Raw genomic sequence first — 14115 nt, forward strand, 5'->3', positions numbered from 1 at the left:
CCTGCCTATTTCCTGCTAGCAGGCAGACCCAGAATCACATTCATGCATGGAGAAAGGTCTGATCTGCTGCAAACTCATATCCAGCCACATAATCTGCAGAGAGGCCACCTACGTGCCCTCCCAGAAGCAGAGGGCCATCACCATGTGCTAAAGCCTGCCGAGATCCACCGCCCGGCTTACCTGCTGCTTGCCTGTGAAGCCTGGCTTCTCTTTCAATACTGAAGGGGTCTTCTGGAGAGTCCAGGAGATCCCAGGAAGGCCACGCAGATGCTCCAGGCCATCTTTTCGATGCACTGGCAGGGGAGGAAGCGACTGCAGCCAGGGCAGCTTGATCTTGATCCAGCCGGGACCCCACTCCCATCTTGAGGGGGTCTCTTGACACCCCACTAAGGGGCAGGAAGGGCAGCGGTGGGGAGATGCGAAGGCTTGACTGCAAGAGAAAGCCCACATTAAAACCCAGCTTCCAAGTAGGAGGGGATGCACCGCCCAGGCCCTGCCTTCACCCACAGCAGAATAGGCTCTTTGGTCTCCCGAGACCCTCAGAGGTCTGGCAGGGGCAGGAAAGCAGCCACCTCACCTGTCCCAGCAGCCTGATGGGGTCACAGTTTCCCTGGGAAAGGCCTGCCCCTGCAGCAACTTCCCACTGAACCTATACCAAATTAGCAGCAAGGATCAATCATTCATCAGGAGACACCTTACAGTCCACAAAGCCAACAGCTACTCCTCCCTGCCTACAGCCTCAAGGGCAGCTGCCACCCCCAGGGAGCACCGACCACCCCAGGAGGAACCTCCTCAGTTTTGTTCCAGGCCCTGCCTGCAGCAGGCATGAGCTTGGCAGGCAGCTGGCTCTTGCCCTCCACAGCCCAGCTCCCAGGCCTGCCTGACCGGGGTGTGGGCTCAGCTGGCTGCAGACCCAACCACTCACAGGTTTAACATACTCCTCCTGCCCTGGGAAAGGCAAGAAATAGAGATTAATAAAACAGCAGGGATGCAAGGCACTGCGCAGCTCGGAGCGCCAGCCGCTCTGCGGATCTAGCCGCGTGCTGCCAGAGCGCGGCCGCCCACGCCGCAGCCGCGCTGGGGAAGACCTGACCTTCACAAAGCCCTGCTGCCATCATCAGAGCCTGGGGTGCAGCGCCTCCGCTCCAGATCCTGCTTCTCCAGGGTGGATCACAGGAGAATCAACTCCCCACCAAACCAACTACATCCTTTGCTCCCACCCCAGCATGGGGGTCAAGGCCACAGCTGCACTACAGTGGAGCCAGGAGCACCTCGGCCCTGGCTTTAGCCTCAGGTCCTGCGGATGAGCCGTGCAGTGATCGCAGAGCTGGCTGTCCTGCTGGCACCCAGGGCTGCCGCTCACACTGCGACACAGACCCAGCAGCACAGACTGGGTCAGCAAGACAGACACTTGCCTCACTCGCTGGCTTCCAAATTTAGCTATGCTTTTGGGAACAGGAGCAGGCTAGACCCAGTTTGCTCAATAAGAAACAGCCCCGAGATGGAGAACTGCAGTCAGCAAACAGGAAGGGCAATGAGAGACAGGGACAGGAGCTCTTGAGAAGCCCAGGCTGGAACCTGGAAGCATTTGTGGTGACCAGCTACCTTCCTGTTAGGATCAGGGCACAGGTACTTCTGCCACACACCAGCTCAAGCACTCAGACCCCCCGGGAACTACTTTAACCCATTACAGCTACAAGCACAAAGTCAAAAGTCTATAATGTTATTTAGAAGAAAAATAAAAAGATAGTGCTAGTCTGTGCTGAAGGAGGACTGCACGAGCAGCCCTTCCTCCCAGGCTGCAGGAGAACCTTGCTGTGTCAGTGTGGGCTCCACAGATCCTTCCAGCAGTCCCCTTCCTTCCTGAGCAGGCAGGGCTGCAGTTTGCAGCACCTCCAGCTCTCCCATGCTCCCCAGAAATGCAGCAAGAGACCAGGAACCACAAAGTGGGTGCAAGACCCAAACTTACAATCAAGTCTGAAAGGTGGTCGGAGCCAGAGCTGAACCCACTGGTGTCCGAGTCTGAGGGGCTGCTGGAGCGAGAGTCCAGGAGGGAGCGGGAATCCAGGCGAGAGTTCCTCAGCGTTGGCGTGGAAAACTTTTCTGACAAGTCTGAACCAATGGGGTCTAGAGGCAGGAAACCCAGCGGGGGCTTCCCCAGGACATTCCCGAGGGGGTTATTCAGCATGCTGAGAACTGCAACAAAGAAAGAGCCCGTCAGTGCTGCAGCATGACACCTCCTTCCCTTTCAGCTCTTCGGGCAGAAGCCCAGAAGGGTACAGTCCTCCCATCAGCCCACAGACAGCTCATTCAGGAGGTGGCACATCTGGCAGGTACCAGCCCTCTGCACCACTCTGGAAAGGCTGCATGCTCTTTGCCATTAGCTGTAGCATGGTGCCCCACAGCTGGAGCCAGCAACAACACCCTGGTGTGGCCAAACACACAGGTGGGTTACTCTCCCAAGGCCAAAATCAGCCAGGAGATGCCACTTCATCCGGGAGCAGAACCAGAGACCCCACATCAGCAAGGCCTGGTCCATTAGCAGGCATTCACGGGCTCAGAGATGGGACACTGCACACGTCAGCCCTGACAGGAGCTCGCGACAGGCAGCCAGCCAGTCCGGCCTGCTGACAAAGGAGACGCAGCCAGCGGCGAGCTCCATCCCCGGTACGCATTCACAACAAGCCTGTCTGGTCAGGCCTCTGCCTGACAGCCGACAGACGGGTACGCACCAGACTGCTTCCCTCGCACAGCGGCGGGTTTTCCTCCCACCGAGGAGAGCCAAGGCAAGCAAATTCCTCCCTACAAGACAGGGCTGCCCCCTCCCCCGTGCAGAGCACCGGGCCACCAAGGGGTCAGGAAAGTCCTGTCCTGTTCCTTGGGTCAGCAGCGTGGGGCCGGCTGCCACCCAGAAGGAGAGGGAACACAGGGCAGGCTCAGCCACAGGAGATCCCATGGGGGCACAACACCAGCCAGCTCTATTCAAGAGGAGCAAGTCTCAGCAAGCTGAATGTGTCCCCAAACCAAATGAAAAGAGCAAAGCATTACAGAAATGGTTTTAATTATTCAGAGGCTGCAAAACAAGACAGCTTGCCCTGAAGCTTTCAGTTTACAGCAAAGCAAGTTTGGGATCCACTTGATATCCTCCAGCCCCGCCTGATCTCTCAACCAGCTAGGACCACAAGGTTTCTAACCCAGATTTTTCAGGTAGCTCTTGTGCCAAAGAGGATTAACAGTCTAAAACGCTGCCCAACCCAGGCGAGTAGAACAACGCTGCCACAGAGTGCGCCACAGCCAGACAGCAGTACCAACTCGGTGCCACAGAAAGCTGCTGAGCACAGAAGCAAGACGCTGCGATATACCTGTCCCAAGCAGTGTCAGCCAGCAGCATACCTGGCATCTCTAGCCTCAGCTTAGGGTGAGAAACCTCAAAACACCAACAAAAACCCCAGACAGGTACAGGTGGGTCCTTAACACGAAGCATCTACCTTATCCCAGGGCAGAGCTGGTCTATACCAGCTGTCAGCAACAGTCACAGCATCTTCCCACATTTGCAGAGCCTTATCCCTGTGAGCTTTCCCAGCAGACCCATTTCGGCTGCTGCGCAGGACTATGAACTCACCTCTGACCACGCTTGGAAAGGGACCTCCTGCCCTTTGGATAGCTGCTGGGCTCCCTCCACAGCAGCAGCAGCTGTGCTCACACCCAACCCCGCAGGCACAGAAGACCCTCGCTGGCCCAGGAGTACTTACCCTGGGCAGAGCTCAGGAGCAGCAGCAGCCCTGCCAGCTGCAGCGGGGAGCAAGGGAAAGCTGCTGCAGACAGCTCGAGCCAGGGAGGAGACTGCTCCCTCCTAGTCACAGCACAGAGCAGGGCAGAGCATCTCCCAGCCCAGGCAAGCCGCACTACGCTGGTTTGCCGACTTCTCTGAAGCCACGTGACGTGTTTAAAAATACAGCCAGTGTATTGTTCAAGGGAGACAGCTGAATTTGTTAAACAGGCTCAAAAATCTGATTAGTCACTAAACAGTACAAGAGTCAAAGCAAAGCAGCTGATCCCACGGCCCAAGCTTCACTGCCAGCAAATGCTCCAGCGCCGCCGCCCTCCTCAGCCATCGAGTCAGCCAGAGCCCTGTGCTGACCCCGTGTGTGCAGTGTTCCATGTGGCATTTGCTGCTCCAGGTCTCTAGGACTGCTACCAGGTGATGCTGTCCTGCACCTCATTCTCCTGGTTATCAGGATGCAGGACCAAAACTCCAGTTGGGAGCATGCCATCGAGCACAGTGGGTTTGTAACACTGGGCAGCGAGAGCCCTGTGCTGACCCCATGTGTGCAGTGTTCCGTGTGGCATTTGCTGCTCCAGGTCTCTAGGACTGCTACCAGGTGATGCTGTCCTGCACCTCATTCTCCTGGTTATCAGAGATGCAGGACCAAAACTCCAGTTGGGAGCATCAGCAAGGGTTCAGGGGCTCATCAGGAGCTTCTGAAAGCATTACAGGGTCCAACTGCTCTGCCTCATTTATTTCACTCTTACCTCTGCCACCACTCTGGCTTGCTACAGACAAGGCCTACACATGTGCTCTGGGACTGCTCAGCTCTCACCACAGCTAGAAAACCAGTAAGGCCAGTATGAGTGTGCATTCAAGTAGCAGGATGACTGGCCTTTAAAAGGGAACTACTGTCTGGGCATCTGAATTTCAACACCCACCACCAAGCAAAATCCTGCCGGCTACAGCTGACCCACTCCTAACCTCATGTCCTGGAAGCACTGACATCCTGCTGTTAATGCAGATGGATTTCATCCGCTCCAGAAGCTTTGACAGGTCCGCAGAGGCAGCCCTTGGTTACACGCAGGCTCACGGGCGACCCTGCATCACCCCATGGGTCTGACTCAGCTTCACTTGGTACCTACAGCCCCTCACAGGTACATCTGGAAGAAGAGCCATGAGCCACGCTCAGCGTTTCCTCCTTGACAGGAGCTTAGCGATCAGGTTGTGTCCCCTGAAGGCAGCCTTTGCAGGTAGCCTAGGAAACATCAGCATAACAGACCAGATCTTATTTCTCACCCCCGCAACCCAAAGGCATAATGATCTAACCCAAACTCCCTCCCGAGAGCCTGACAAAGGCTGCCCACCTAAGAAAAGCCCTCAAGTCACTGGGGCCACTCAAAAAAAAAAAAAAAAATCACAGTTCTAGGAAGTTGGCCTCGCCTCCTCTCCCAAGCAGGCAGTTTGCAGCAGAGAAAAACCATCTCCAAGGCACATGTAAGATGCATCAGCAATTTCTGGTGCCAAGAGCATCCCTGAAGATTCCAAAGTGAAGCAGCAAACATCAGGTAACTACTCAGACTAAGAAAAAAAACCTAAACACAAACTACATATTTTTCACATCCATGGGGGAAGTTAACAGCAGGATCACTGGAATTCCCATTCACCGGCTGACGCACAGTGGCCCTGCTGTGTGGAGCGGCAGTTCGCAGAGAGCTTCTGGAACTTTTCATGCCTCTGCTCCGAGCTGCAAGAGAGGCACGTGCCAACTCTCCTTTGCAGGGGGCAGCAAAAAGGTAGCTTTTAATAGAAACTCGGCTCCGACTTCTGACTCTGTGCCGCAGCTTTAGCGACTGGATTCGGAGCCAGCATGCCTCCATCTCTGAGCACGTCAGCCAAATGCTGACAGATTTAAGAGCTCTCTGGAGCAGTCTCGATACCAGCATGGCACTCTTCCAGATCGTGGATGCTCAGGTCACTCTCTAGAGAGTGAATGTTTTACAAACCACTTCTCCTTAGCTGAGCCTTCCCTCATAAAGGCTATCAGGACAGTGCTGCTGCAATACACCCTCTAATTCCTGCATCATCCTGGGGCTCCTGAAGATACTGGGAGGGGCACACACAAGAGTCTTAGACCCATCACACCCAAGAGGGTAACTAGTTTCAACTCTTTATGCCAACTCCATTCTGCAGACCCCAGATCATCTTTTAAATCCAGTTAACAACTCCTGAGCTACCACACTGAATGTGAACTCACCCAATCTCCAACAGATCGCTCCATCAACGCAAGCTGTGGTTCCCAGCACACACCCTGGGAGAGGCACCCCAACAGCAAGATGTCCAACACAACCAGCCTCCGAGCAGCTCTTGTTCTTCCACCTGCTGGCTAGACTCGCAGTCTAAGGTTTTCAGCATCTGCTCAGGACCTTGAAGCATACAGCTTTCTTCCCTGCATACTACAGTTTACAGCTATTTGAGAATCAGAGTTTCCTGGTAGCTTTGTCCAAGCCCATTTTATAAGAGAGAGATGTAAAAGTGAGCCCTAAGCAGCTGGGCTTACCAATGTTGGCAGCTCAGGGTAAATAAGCCACCTTGCCATTATGCTGATGACAAACGATGCTCTACTGTCTTGAACAAGGCCTTAAGATAAGCAGAACACTATGCACAGAGCATCCACTGAATTTATTCCTGACAGCTGGAGTTGACAAAAAGCTCCACCACCATTAAGCTGCCCTCTGAACCAGTACTTCTGCTTCAGTTAGGGTCTGCAGGAGCCCAGCCAGCAGAACAAGCCAACAGCACATCCGAAGAGCTGTGCCGATGCTCTTCACTCCTTTTAGTCAAGTTATCCAGAAACTGAGTCTTGCCCTGAGTAAAATAACCTCCCACCTTACAGCCGTCCAGGTCCTTCTCCTGAAGACCTTTCCCCACACTACAAGTGTTAGTGGAAGCTTCCCAGAGGAAAGCAGCATTTGCCATAGGGTGACACATCACAGCCTCTCCGCAAGCCCGAGGGCACACGTAACCACGTGTGTGCAACACAAGAAACTCCTGTTGAGCGGCAGAGCGTGACAAGCCCCAGAGTCCTGCATTACCAGCGACGCCTGGCACCTGCACACTTACAGCACAGACACCACATCTGGCAGTGGCACCGAGCGCTCCAGGAGCACAGGCACGCACTTTTTGAAGTTATGCTCTGAATACATATTGCAGCCTTTGCAAGCTTGCTCCAGGGCTGAACAAAGGCTATTAAAAGGGACCAGGACTTGTCTGCGCAGGTCTACGATGCTGAGCCCTTCAGAGGTCACTTTTGCTGGCTGCCACCACCAGCAAGGTTAGACAAAGGGACATTTCAATCTGAGAGGGGGTACCAGAAGTTTGTGCGCTGAGATTACTCAGCACAGGAAGGACGTCAGACTGTCAAGATCTTCCCTTCATCCACCAACTACTGCTTACACCACCCTTCTGCCCTGATCTTGTTGCAGAGGCAGGGACAAAAAGAGATGGATAGGAAAGCTCTTACCAAGAGAAGTTGAGCAGAAGAGATGGTTTTGGTGCCACCACGCTTCTGCTTCCACCTGGAGACACCTGCCCAGAGGCTGTGGAGCTGTGCCACATCTGGGACAGGGTGGCAGAAGAGGGAAGCAGCCTGACCAAGGCCCTGGAGACTGAACACAGTGCAGTTTCTTTTGTCATTCACCAAATAAGCTTGTAAAGAAAAAAGGCTGATGTCCCAAACAATAGCCTGCTGCAGTTCCAGAAAAACAGCTCGTCTGCAGTTTTTACCGCCCAGCCAGACTCTACCCTGGTGGGGTGGGTGAAGGCTGAATGTTTTAGTCAGCCAAAAAGCAGCACCTCCTACAGACGCTAAGCAACTCCAGGGAAAGATGAAACATTTGCATGTCTGAAAGGCAAACGGGCACCGTAACCACCTCCTTCAGCTATGGTTAACATCTCTGTAGCTACAGCAGTGACCAGACAGGCTGCCAGAGCGAGTTTTCCCCCTTCCATCACACACAAGCACTGAGCTGCTTAAAACACGACCTGCTCACTGCAGGGGAAGGGGTGATCAATACTCCAGACTAATCTTAAGTGAAGTTTTAGCACTTCACGCCTGCAGCCATGGGACCTGGCAGCGCCTGTGAGGAGCCCGCGGCCGCAGCACGGGGAGTGCAGGGGACACCAACTGAACCAAGCCCAGCAGAAGTTGCAGTGACAGCTGCAGGGCTGCAATGCACGGTACAGAACAGGTTTTGCTTGGTGCAGGGTCAGCAGACATTGGATTTCCCTTTCTATTCACACGTTAACAGGGAGGTACAGGGAACAGCCAGGTTCTTACAGGTGCTCAAAGAAACAGGGAAAAGCTGCAGCAAGAGAAGTGGCACAAAAATTTTAGTTTTAAGTTTTTTTAGTTTTTAAGCCCACAAGAGGTGGAGAGGAACTCTGTCCTTAGGCCCTCACAGCTCACTCATCCTAGCAGCACATTAGATACCTCTAGAGGGCTTGTCCAGCTCAGATCCTCCCAATTGGATTATATTCCCATTACTCCATTGGAAAAGTGTCACTGCTCCAAGGAGAGTACCTGGCACCAAAGGCACACACTCTCCAGAGCTGCGCATCACAACAGGAGTCTGTCATCTTGAGCCAACTGCCACCTCTCATGAAAAGCAGCTCCCAGAACTGCAGATGTGACCAAACCAGCTGTAACCGCCACCTTAACAGGACCTACAACACAGCCTGTTTTGTTTCTGAATTACAGATGAGGAACCTCTGCCCTGATGGATTTGGGGCGAAGAAAAACTGAGGATATTCAAGCAGCTATTTCTGGTTTGCTAAGCAGGGGAATAAAAAAAAGGCAGCATGATCCCACAGCTGAACCACAGATTTAGAGTCAGGACACCTGAGGTCTATTCTTGGTTCTGACACCAACATGGTAAGTCACTTCCCCAGCATGTCCTGAAAAATGGAAACAGCAGCAGAACTAGGAACACGGAGCAGCTTATTGCATTGATGTTTGGGAGCAGGAGTCCTTCTCCTGCTCTGAGGGAGCGGGACCTGGCTGACAACAAGCCTCACCACTTCTTGAGAATTCACCATTGTGTTTCTGGGAAGGGAAAACAGATGCTCAAGGTAAATATAAAAATCAGTAGAGACAGCTAAAACACAATTCAGGATTAGAAGTGCGAAGGTAATTGCATTCACTAAGCAGACTGCCACAACTGCGCTCATCTTCAGAGCGATCAGAACATTGAAATACAGCGAGGCTTAACATGCATCCGTCCCAGAGAGATTTAAAAGCCAACATATTCAGGTCAAATTCTGTACAACAAGCTTCAGCTTCGCAAGCCTCAAGAACAAACACTTCTATATTTAAGTACCAAACTCCTCTCAATTATCTGCAGCAACATCCAGGGTGCAAACTCTAAAGCATGTGTTACTTTATGTGCTAAGAAGGATGAGACTGACTCATTTTCACTGCTCAGCTGCATCACAGTTTGTGGGGTGTCAAGTCCACCAGGATACCACATCTAGGAGAAGGTATGTTCTTTAGAGGATATCCCTTTGGGCAAGGCAGCAGGCTGCAGGGAAGAAAAGCTACAGCCCCAAATACAATCTTATTTGAAAAAAATGGCACACAAATCTCACTAAGGCATTCAGCTGGTATAAAGCCATATTCCACTGCTAGAATGGCACACCCAGTACCACCCGTGATGCCTGCAGGTTCCCAGTTACCTTCCAGAGTTCTGGACAGCTCAGGTACAGAGTGACAGCCTCAGGGGTTTGCTTCACCTTCCCTCTGTGCTCTAAGAGAAAACACAAGCCAGACAGGCAAAGCAGGGAAGCCAGGCATTTCTCCGTGGCCATCTCAAACGGATGGCAGCTGCTGCTGTGTCTCAGAGCAGCCTCTGAGCTGGCTGTAGCACAGACATCACCTGTGATTCAGCTGTTTTGCCAATGCCTAAGGGGCCACACACAAGGCAATTGAGCCTGGAGACGTGGATACAAGGTGCTGAGATGAAAGATGCAGCACTGGCTGGAGATGCCCAGCCCACACCCTCTGGGAGGCTGTTCATTCAGCCCCGCAGTGGTGCTGTGCAGTGTCAGTGCCGTACCTGCTCAAGGACCACTGCACCTTTCAGAAGACAATTTCAGAGCCACCTCTGTTTCAGAGGTGCCCAGCTAAAACAGGTCTTGTTTTGAACACTGAGGCAGCCCATGAGTTAGTTTTTACAACCTCCCCCTGGGCTGCATCACTTCTGACACCACCCAGCAGCTTTCCTATCCTGCTTTGAGCAAAGGGCTGGCCTAGATAACCTCAAGAGGTCCCTTTCAACCTGGATTACCCTACCACCCTAAAAAGACAACCTGTTAGGAGCACTGCAGAGAGTTTAAGATACTCTCTCCCAGCAATCTTACATGCAGTCACTGCATGAGAAGTCAGCCAGAAAGATTTCAGCTGTACAAACAGGCCAAACGCTGCTGGCTCTCTGGCCTTGCCCCTAGTGTCACTGCAGTAACAGCTCATCCCGCAGCACCATGCTATGCAGCCCAGTTACCAGAGCAGCAAGCTGTGCCCAGGCACAGCACCAGGGACAAACTCAAGCCTGAGGCAAGAGCAGATGCTGAACTCCAGGCCTGTCCCACCAGAGCTGAGGAAGGGTAGGAGCAGGCATCACTCCTACCTTCTGCTAGGGGCAGCCCCAGTACACTGGGGAAGCAGCTCCAAAAGCTGTGTAGAAGTCAAAGCAGTTCCCCTACCCAGCTCCAAGTGGAAATAAGCATTGTTGTGCACGCTGTGCAGTTCATAATGAAGGCACCCAGCCAAAAAACACATCCAGGGCCTCTTCTAGAGCTACCATGCTTCCACCGATGACAGTGCGGCAGACAAAGCCTTTCCTGTCTGCTCTGCCCAGCAAGTAAGCATCCCATCTGGTGCTTAGACAGTGCATGGGCTGGAGAAAAATCTACCTGCCCCATCCCTCCTTGGGCTAGCACTACTTTGGGGGTGAACCTCACCCCAGACAAGAGCTTGCACACACATAAAACGCCCTGACGACCCCACCAGTACCGATCATGACAAGAAACAAAAAGACTAAGCTACTAGTTGCCTGGGGCAGCTCAAAGGCACCCAACAGCAGCTCCAATACTCTCCCCTCAGAAGGGAACGTGCTCGTGAAGGCTCACTTCAGGAGCCAGCCGAGAGCCATGCGCTCCAGACTACAACCCAAGTCAGTAGGCTTCTAGTCAAGCGCCACAAGCACAGGGTGTGTACACACCAGCTCCCCAGGCAGCGGAGCACTAGCCAGCGTGCCTACGAAGGATGCAGGTCTGCCGCTGCTGGAGGTTTTTAATCGCCGCACTGCCAACGGCTTTGAGCAGGACCTGATGCTCGAGAAGTCTGTTCCTTCCTTGCATCCACACTCACCCACCACTGCCGCCAGAACGTACCCAGGCAGCAGCAACAGCCCTTCAGGGGTGAAACATCCCTCCTTGACAGAAGTCAAGGGGAGGGTTTTGGGTAGTGCACACCTGCTCCTGCAGGCCATCTCCCGCACAAGACTGGAGGCTGCCCGGACCCACTTCAGTACTAGCTGGATGCAGACATCCTGGTTAGGTTCCTGCTCCAGTTACTCATCTACTTGCATCTTCTATTTTACAGCATCAGCACAAATAAAAATAAATCTGTTTAAAGCTTCCATTTAAGCAGCTTTTAAGAGGTGGATCAAGAGCATCTTCCATTAGAAACAAATATCAAAACTCTTGAGTTTGCAATTGGTTTCACTTATTTGATACATGTTACGGAGGGAATTACTGCTGCCACATGAGCAGCCGGCAGCTATTAAGTGCTTCTCCTGCTTTGTAGGAGCTCTGGCCAGCAGTTGAGCAATCAGCCCACAGTGTGAGCAGGCCTTACTGAAACATGCTGAAGAAACACAGGCCCATTAAAGCATCCACGCCAAGCATCTCCTCAGACAAGCCTTACGCGGGCTAAGGTGGCACGGGGCAAGGTTTTAGTAAGGCCGTCTCAGGTACTCCTGAAGTACAACTGCAAGCAGGAGACGATGCAAGTCCAGCCAGCTCCCAGCTTCTTCCCTTACAGCATTATTATAATTAACCTCCACTGCTTTGTGCTTCCACTACCAAGCCCTGAACAGTACACAGGCTGCGCCAGACGACTACAGCTTAATACATGCTGCTGGAAAAGCCTGGCTTCCTTTCAAGGACACCGAGAACATAGGGATTCGGAATCCCACCCACCAAGACTTTGGTTACCTGTTGCCCGAATCAGGTGCAGGTCTGAGGCCAGCACCAACAGCCATACCATCAGCAGTATGAGGAACCTTTCACTGAGCTTTCTAGGCTGACTTGGGCTTAAGTCCGAGTGAGGTTGTGGGTGAATTCTGATGAAGTGAGTCTCAAGTGCTCAGCCCCTGGACCCGAAACTCCCCTTTCACTAGAGCACAGAAAAGACCTTCTTGAATTGGTAACAACCTAGAGTTACCCAGCTGCTGAGCACTCCTATCTCCTAGAGATAGAGGAAGGCTTCAGAAGCTCATTCTGAAGGACATCCATGCAGCCAAGCAGGAATAGGCAGGAGTTGAGGGCACACCTAGGCAGCAACTCTCTTCTGAGGCAGTTACCCAGTCAGGTAAGAGTGCAGTTAGTCAGACATGCGGAGGGTCACAAGGCAGAGGGTGCCACGCTCCACAGTGAAGTGCCTGCTGCCGCACAGGTTAGCCTAGCGGCAAGTTAAACAGCCAGGGAGAGATGTCCAGGAGTCTTCCCTTACCCAAATCCTCTACCCCTCTAAGGTCTTCCTCAAGTTCTGCAGCTGAGCACTAAGCAACTGCTTGAGGAAGGCCAGTGATTGCAGAGTTGTACTTATTACCAACAGCCACCCCAAAACTGATTAGCAATTCTCACTCTGGGAGTTCAGGTGACTGCCACCACATACACAGCATTTCCTGAGAACTATCTGAAAACAGCCCATCCTGAGGGAGCAGTTTACGAGTCCCTCCTGCTGTTATCAAGAAGAAAGGCTCAGAGTCCATGACAACAAGCATGCTTCCTTCTGTGCAACAGGTCTTTTCTTTGAGCCTTCAGAGACAGGGTTTTGCCTTGAAGACTTCAGAGTGATTCGTGCTCAGAGGCCTCAGCTATCTGCCAGATTGCTTGCAGTTCTAGCCTAGGAGATTTTAAGACATTACAGATAATCAGCATGTTAAGCTTACTGCAGAGAGCAGTTGCTGTGCACTGGGAAGATCCAGTACCATTTCCCTACCACAAGCCATTTTCCCCAACACCAGAGCGACTGGAGCTGTAACCTTGAAGGCTAGAGAACGAGACAGCAGCAGCCGCCACCCCAAAGACAATTGGAGCTGCAGCCTCAAAAGCTGATCCAAGACAAAGCTCTGTGTTACCACAACAACAGCTTTAGGGTCACACACCAGGCAGAGAGGCAGCTACAGCGAGGTGGTCCACCTGACACCATCAGAAGAGCTCACCTAAAGAGGCTGACATCCTCCCCTAGAAAAGCAGCTAATCCTTCTGAAAATGTCCTTGCAGGTTAGCATCACAAACAGTGTTAACAGACTGGTTTTAGGATGATTTCCCAGTGGGCAAATCTGCCTGTCCCACATAGGGTTAGCCTCGGCCTCCCAATGTAGGGCAGGACAGACCAGCCAGACCAAGCAGCTGGCACACAGGCTATAAACCAGCCAGGGAGACCCAAAATCCGCACATGGATCTGCTTGTGTACTGCTGGCACCCATCCTCCAGTCAAAAATTGGATCAAGGCCTCATTTGCTTGTGCTCCTTGAGGACTAGGGTAGTGAAGGTAAAGGATACCATCAAGGGCACTCTCCTCTCACTGCCTCCTAACCCCTCCTTGCCCCTAAACAGGGATGAACTTAGAGGTCTCGATGCAAGCCACTGCCTACTGAGGCTACTTTAAAGAAGGTGAAATGCTGCCTCAAGAAATACAGCTGGGAATGGCAGGACTGGAAGTGTTGAAGGCCAGTTTCCTGCAAAAGCCCCTCCCTGAGCCACAGAGCAGGTTTCTGGGACATGCTGAAGTATTTCCAGCCTGACAGATCTAGTGGCAGCAACGGGTTTGAGATGCCTTTCCTGCTATGAGACAGCAGTTCAATCCTACAGCAAATAAATGCAGGCGGCTCAAGCCTGCAGCAGCTGCTGCCTCCCGGAGAGGCTCTCTCCAGGCACCAGCTTCAGGGACTGGCAGTGCATCTGGCACACTCAGGGGCTAAGCACACATCCTCAGTGCATTACAGGGCTGGGCCCAGAAGGAAAACTCATTACAAATAACCGCGGCTGGATGCAAGGGGTTC

General features: G+C 52.7%; 1 protein-coding gene across 4 annotated transcripts in view; it reads right to left on the reverse strand.

Annotated features, from left to right (window-relative positions):
* The window catches only part of CPEB1 (cytoplasmic polyadenylation element binding protein 1), a 35495-nt gene that overhangs the window by 7662 nt on the left and 13718 nt on the right, over positions 1-14115 (reverse strand). For 3 of the 4 annotated variants that reach the window (XM_010161970.1, XM_010161968.1, XM_010161971.1), the window contains exons 3-4: positions 1970-2196; positions 181-430 (exon numbers count right to left, since the gene is read on the reverse strand). In XM_010161970.1, coding sequence (XP_010160272.1) covers positions 181-430; positions 1970-2196 — 477 coding nt within the window. Of the gene's footprint in view, positions 1-180; positions 431-1969; positions 2197-4542; positions 4555-14115 lie in introns of all 4 variants that reach the window. The other variant, XM_010161969.1, reaches the window with a different exon arrangement.

This window comes from Eurypyga helias, unplaced genomic scaffold, assembly GCF_000690775.1.
Source record: "Eurypyga helias isolate BGI_N326 unplaced genomic scaffold, ASM69077v1 scaffold14782, whole genome shotgun sequence".
Classification (NCBI taxonomy): Eukaryota; Metazoa; Chordata; class Aves; order Eurypygiformes; family Eurypygidae; genus Eurypyga; species Eurypyga helias.